The sequence below is a fragment of the Capricornis sumatraensis genome, chromosome 11 (assembly GCF_032405125.1).
Source record: "Capricornis sumatraensis isolate serow.1 chromosome 11, serow.2, whole genome shotgun sequence".
Lineage (NCBI taxonomy): Eukaryota > Metazoa > Chordata > Mammalia > Artiodactyla > Bovidae > Capricornis > Capricornis sumatraensis.
In genome coordinates, this window is record NC_091079.1 from 99,579,961 (window position 1) to 99,587,232 (window position 7,272).

Sequence of the window (7,272 nt, forward strand, 5' to 3'; positions counted from 1 at the left end):
AAAAGCTAAATATACCAGAAAAAATACCAGTGGGGGTTGAAAAGAGAGAAAGTAAGGCTGCAGAGATTGAGCTTAATTTAAGGAGACCAAAGAACAGGTCCTGTCATGATTAGAAAAGAAAGCAGCTTGGAGGGAAGGACTTACTTAAATCATCAGAAATCTGATCTCGGATAGTTGAGTGGACTAGTTGGAAGAGGCACAGGTGCCAGCATTCTTGGAGGCGCTGTGGATCCAGATGCATTGTGGGCAGGAGAGGAGGTCCCTCAAGGGTCTCATTTCCAAATGACTCTTGAAATCCTACCCCTTTCTTAGGCTTTCTTTTAAGGCTTTGTGTCTGCTTAATATAATTCTAAGATTGACTGTACCCACCTTCCCCTTTAGAATCTTTTCACTGCCCACAGGCAACTAGAACCAAAAGTAGAAAGCCCACAAATTGAAAGAAGTTTTAAACTCAGATAAATATTTAACGTACATGATGACAGAAATGAGTTGTCATGTAAGCAGCCAGTAAAGACATGTGAATGATAAACTACTGATTTTCCCCAGATTTGTCAGATTTTATTCTGGATGATTCTTAAGGAAAAGGGGAAAGGCTGCAGATGGAAGAATCCGAGGAAAGTAAAATTAACATTTTGCACCTCTTTGACGTGGGAGACAATAATTGTGAATAAGATGTTTGGTCACATGACATAACGGCAGCTTTGGCTTCAAGTCCTTCATGTTTTTCTCATCTTTTTAAACCAGGGAAGTTCCCTGAGAATTTACACTGATTGGTACACTGTATCGTGTTTTTCTTAATGTAATACATGGAAATAAAACTTATGAACTATAATGTATTGCATTTGAAATATTAACCTACATAAATCAGATTTTCAAAAACTTGTAAAAACGTCCAATAAAATTGCTTGGACAGTTTTTGAAGAGCAAACGTTTTATGATCTAAAATACTCAATACATAGCTGTCATTGTTGGATGAGACACAGTGTCGTGATTACCTGAAGGGTCTGCTGAAATGGTTAGATGATCAGAGACTAGTAGACCTGTAGGCTCGGTAGTAGATAACTGTGAAGGGTTTTCTGTTGCTTTGTCTCTCTTTTTTTTTTTCCTGCTTAGCATCACAAACCCCTCCTCTCGTTTGGGAAATTGAAAGCATTTGTGAGTCTGTGGATCGAAGTCCAAAAAGCCTGATACTTTTCCTTGTTTCTGGCAGCCCTCAAGCATATGACCTAAGTTGGGTCAATTGGGCTAGGAGTAGTGTTACAAGGAAGGAAGAAGAGTTCAGAGTTAGCCCCAGTGGCCTTCCGTTGCCCCATTGGTCAGAGTCCCAGTGCCCAGCAGCAGTGGTCCACTAACCAGACTGTTTCTTTGGCCGTGGATACAGCTATATGCTTCTCTAGGTTGCCAAGCTATCTAGTAACCACCCAGGGAATTGTTTTTCTACCTAAAGACACCACAGACAGTTTCAGTTTTTGCCTCACTGATTAGGATCACTATTTAGAGTTGTGGGAAAACTTATTAGCCTAAGGTTGCTGCAAGGCCAGTTTATGCGCTCCGCAGTTTCCTAAGAAATGATAAAGAGCCACCAGGACTAAGCTCCAGGAGGGAAGAGTCAGCTGGCTTGGCTACTGTGGTGTACCCTGCTCCTAGCCCAGGCCCCCAGCACATGGATTTAGTAAATTTTTATTTGATTTTGACCTGAATGAATAAAATAGTAGTACTCAACTTTAGGCCTCCTCAACATCTATTTAAAATTTTTGGATCCTGTCTGCTTTTAGCATAGGAGGGAACAGAACTCAAAAGACGATGACACTAAGGTGTTAAATTCAGGTAAATAGGAGGCTGTTTTTCCAGTGGCAGAAATGAGGAAGTGGAGGGGCCGGAAAGAGCTAGGTTTCAATGGTGATGAACTGACCTGTTAAATGCTGTGTCTTTTGCGTTTCATAACTGGGTTAAACCGGTTGTGTCACTCCCTAGACAGCTCTGTACTTGTTTGAGTAGTACAGCAGTCCCTCCTACTGAACTTTGATCCAGCAGAAACAACTGTTACCGAACAACTTCAGACCGTCACCGGAACACCTGTAGGAAGAATGTTCTTCAGTTTAACTAGCTTTGCATACGTGATTTCTTTTAAACTTTTAAAATGATTAGAAAACTTTTTATTGCCCTGCTTTTGTCATCTGTGACTCTTGGAGAAGCCAGGAAATCCTTTCTCAGTTTCCTGAATATGGAAAAGACTGAAGTTCTGTTTTTCACAAAGACGGAAGAAGCTGTCGTTGTGAGGTCAACTTACAGAGATAAACAGCCCAACTCCAGCTACCTCCTTGTGCAACTGGGAGACGATAGAATACTCCAGGTGGCGAATGTGACCAAGACCTTATCGGACGTGACCAACTTTACCATAAACCTGGTGATGGGTGGAGACGGAGAGACGAATCTGACCGTTCAGCTGTGGGATTCGGAAGGTAGGGGCCAAAGGCTCATTGAAGAGATCAAGAATGTCCGAGTTAGCGTGCTCAGACAGAGACATGACAGTTCTTCCCAAGTACCAGACCTCAACAGAAACATCCTAATGCTGTTTCTGCCAATGATACTGTTAAATAAATGTGCGTTTGGGTGCAAGATTGAGTTCCAGGTGTTTGAAACAGTGTGGCAGAGACCTTTGCCGGTAGTTCTTGGGGCGGTCGTACAGTTTTTTCTTATGCCATTTTGCGGATTCCTTCTGACGCAGATTTTGGCCTTGCCTGAGGCCCAGGCGTTTGGGTTTATAGTCACCTGCACATGCCCAGGTGGGGGTGGGGGCTACCTCTTTGCGCTGCTTCTAGAGGGAGATGTCACTTTGGCCATTCTGATGACCTGCACGTCAACGTTTCTGGCCCTGGTCACGATGCCGACCAATTCGTACATATACAGTAGAATCTTAGGGTTATCGGGCACACTGCATATCCCTGTTTCTAAAATTATGTCAACCCTCCTTTTCATCCTCACACCGATGTCAGTGGGTATAGCCATCAAGCGTAGACTGCCTGACAAAGCAAAGTTCTTGGAGAAGATCATTAGGCCTCTGAGTTTTATTTTAATGTGTATAGGGATTTGTTTGACTTTCAGCATGGGATTGGTGTTTCTGAAAGCAATGAACCTGGACGTGCTTCTGTTGGGTGTCTCAGTTCCTGCTTTGGGTTTGTCGTTCGGGTACTTTTTTGCTAAAATTTCTATGCTCCCTCTTCCTGTTTGTAAAACTGTTGCAATTGAAGGTGGGGTGCTGAATAGTTTCTTAGCCCTTGCCATTATTCAGCTTTCCTTTCCACAGTCTGATGCAGACTTGGCGTCTGTGGCTCCGTTTACAGTGGCCATGTGTTCTGCATGTGAAATGTTACTGATCCTTCTGTTCTACAAGGCTAAGAAAAGATGTGTCCTTAACACAGAAGGAAAAAGAATGAAAAATCCCCCAGTCTAATGGTTAAAGCTTTCCTGAATTTTCCTACTCTGAATTAGTTACTGTGGGAGATGCAAAGGATATCTGAGACGATTCCTGCTCTCAACTCACTTATGATCTGATTGAAAACATGACATTAGGGGAGAAAGACAGTCATATGTGCCTAACACCCCGTGGACAGTCCAGACTGTTAAATGTGCAGGAATTCAGAAGGAGACTACTGTAGCATTGGAATGGAATATAATACCTTATTATGATATATCCCAAGTATTTACAGGAGGGCTGCCCTTCCACAATAGGCATTTGGTAATCACTCACACAGTGAACGGACATGTCAATTCCTATTTGAAATCAGTCCGTCTTCAATGCAGCATCTCTGGTCTCCTCGGTGTCCCTCCCATCCTCTCCACCGGAGACACCGCCATTTGCCCTGGGGCACGGGGTCCTCTCTCCCCACTCTTCTCACTTCTTCCCTCCTTTTTCCCTCGTTACAGTAGAACTGTTTCCTACAGACCGTCTCCTGTAATGCCTCTCTGTCGGCCTCCTCTCCATTCTCAGACCCGCTTTTGTGCTGCCCCCTAAACCTTTCTTCCCCAGCTTTTGGCCTCTCTGTCTACTGTCCAGTACACTGGCAGATTAATGTCCCTAAAACTTAACTTGGGTCATGTGCTTTCCCTGCTGCAAAGCCTTGTCACCTCTTGAATAAAGTCTGTATTCCTAGTGAGGCATTTCCTACTCTCTGCTGACTTTAGCTTTCCGGTTTTATCTCCTCTCCCACTTTTTACATGCAGGCTTTGTTCCAATCAGCAGATAACTGGGTCACTCACGACTGTGCTTTTGTTCACATTGTCCCTGCAACCTGAGGGGCCCACATCATCTCTGTCTAAACGCGGACCACTCTCACAGACCTGGCTCAAACACAAGCTTTGACTAATCCCTGTTAGCTACCGGGAATTGAAGTTTCCTCTAGATTCTCATCACAGTTTTCTACATTCATAGTATTTAGCCAGCCTGGCTTGTGTTGCAGTTCTTTGTGTTGCTATTGTATCCTCCCTATTTTGCTATAAGTCTTTGAACATGTGTTTTATAAACATAACATGTAAACAATGCAATATAATAAGTTTCTATAATAGCATAAATAGTATAATATAAACAGTAGAATATGATAATGCAAATAACATTTATTTTGATACTTTACATAATGTCTAGCACATTTCCTATGTGCTGATTCAAATAAAGTGTTGAAGCACAAACTAGGGCCCAAATGAATAGTATGCTTGTTTTTATACTAACATTGAGTTTTTAAAGGCAGTTTTTAGTATCTAGTTTCAGTTTTCACTTTACTCCAAAGAGAGTGTGGGCATCAAGAAAGAGAAATCACTCTAAATAAACCTGCTTCCCACATTTCACAAGCGTGCAGTTGTAGGCAAATTACTTAATCACTCTGTAGTACCATTTGCTCGTCTAAAAAACGGAAATGATAGTGTCAACGCCATCAAATTGTCATAGGAGTTAACTGAGATCTTATGGACAGTGCACTTAGAGCAGGGTGCATGCACCCCAAGTGTTAGGGGCTGTAATTCTTTCACCACGCTTCAAACTTTTGACCCTAGTGTGCCTACTATTGTTTTGAAATACCAATCTGATAACTTTAGTGTGGAGGCTAAAATTTTGAACCTTTTCCTATCAGTGTGATTCCCCATCTTACTTACAGTATTAGGGAACTTTTGTTCAGTTTGCAAACTGACAACTATAGTTCTTTTTTTCTTATTTTACCAAATCCAGTATTTGAATACCAAGATTTATGAAAGCCCTGGTTTGGCATGGTTGGTGGATGGTTATTATTCATTTCATAAAATGATAATTGCCTACATGAAACACTTTACTATTGACTCCATTAAAACAGAAATCTCTACTTAGGGCCTTATATTATAATTAAGCTTGCATACATTTGACTTTTACATATTTTCATGAACATATTTTACTGATCGGGAGATAAGAAATTGCCTTTCTAGTTGTACTTTATCCTTAACTTTGTGGCTTCAAACAAGACATTTCTCTGCAGTTCAGTTTTCAAATTTGTAAAAGGAAGAGATTCAGTTGAAGTTTAAGATATTGCTCAATTCCTATGCCTGTAATTCTGGCATGAAACTCTGGGTCATTAACACCATAGATGGTGATGGATTCAGGTTGACAATAATAACCACCCACAGCAGCTGCTTTCTACTGGAGGCAAAAACCAAAATAGTTTCCTGAAGGCAGAGACCACATATTATTTATTCTTTGAATTCCTTGTAGTTTTTAACCAATGCCTTTAATCATGTTGGTGCTCAGAAAACATTGAGTTAATTAATCATTAATGTCTGTAAAGAAGTGAAGTGAAGTTGCTCAGTCGTGTCCGACTCTTTGCAACCCATGGACTGTAGCCTACCAGGCTTCTCTGTCCATGGGATTTTTCAGGCAAGAGTACTGGAGTGGGTTGCCATATACTCAGGGGCCAGGTTGTGCCTGGGTCTTCATTTCCAGCTCTATCACCAGCTGGGTGACATTGGTCAAGTTACTTAATCTCTCTGTGCCTAAATTGATGTAGAACGTGGGGATAATGATAATACATACCTAATGGTATTTTCGTGAGAAGTAAATTAGTTAACATTAGTAAGATCCTCAGAATAATGCCTAACACGCAGTAAACTCTAATTATTATGGTTACTCTATGCATGTTTGATCTTGCACCTAAAAGCAGACAAATGTGTATGAATGGAACTTGAAATGTATTTCATTTATCTTACGGATGTATCAGGGAAAGACTGAAATTTTACATGAGAAAGTTTGTCTAATTTAGACGGGGATGAAGTAATTCAAGCTACTTATTTGTTCTTTAAGAATGAGAGACATAAAGCAGGCTACCTAATTGCTTAAGTTCAGACCAACAACTTGTCCAGCAATAATCAGTGTCAAAGCTGCAGAGAACAAAGAGCTTTATTTGAGGTTTTAAGAACTGCAGTTCAAGAGACACAGATTTTGGTAAACCCAAAAGAGTGTCTATCTTAGGGGAAAAAAAGAGTCAGGAGCTTATACAGTTGAAAGTTACAAGGATGTTCACGAATTTTGACTAACCTTGATTCAAGAAAGGAAATAATTGTCCTTAAGGGACCGGCTGTCGTGAGTCATTTTAGGTTAAGGGCTCAGTAATATCTTGAGTTTCTGGAACACTGGGTAGATGTTCTGGGTGCATGTGTTAAGATATTAAGGTGTATTTGGGCTGAGACATAAATCACACTTCCTCAATGGCATCCTGACTACGAGCTCCATCTTGATTTTCTTTTCACATGTTTCACACAGCCAGGATTGGTTAGACAAAAGATCCAGGGGTAAAGGGGTGTCATGTTTAAAGAAAAGGTTCATTCCAATCTTCAATAGAGATGATCCTATGATATATATAGATATATATTTTTTTTTTTTTTGCTGCTAAAAATTGTCGGCAATTTCAGCCTATGTTATGTCAAATATATATATATATATATATATATATATTTTTTTTTTGCTACTAAAAATTGTTGGCAATTTCAGCCTATGTTATGTCAAAACGTGAAACCTTGTTAGGTATCCTGAAGATTCCACTCATGAAGACCCCCATTTTGTGTGTATAAATTCTTATCATTTTTAATCAAAGTCCACTAACAATTATTAAGAAAATCTTGGTATGTAGAATCAGATTCTGTGTGTGTGTGTGTGTGTGTGTGTGTGTTTGTGAGAGAGAGAGAAAGACAGACAGAAAGGAGATTCCATTTAAAAGAAATCCACTCCAGAGACTAAACAGAGTTAGCAAGATACCCAGG

The 7,272-nt window shown here is 40.5% G+C and overlaps 1 protein-coding gene across 1 annotated transcript; it reads left to right on the top strand.

Annotated features, from left to right (window-relative positions):
* The first annotated feature begins 2,107 nt into the window (after positions 1–2,107).
* Positions 2,108–3,454, top strand: SLC10A5 (solute carrier family 10 member 5). Its single transcript, XM_068983471.1, has one exon. It carries the CDS (start codon positions 2,141–2,143, stop codon positions 3,452–3,454), a length of 1,314 nt encoding a protein of 437 aa, XP_068839572.1. The 5' UTR covers positions 2,108–2,140.
* The last annotated feature ends 3,818 nt before the right edge of the window (positions 3,455–7,272 follow it).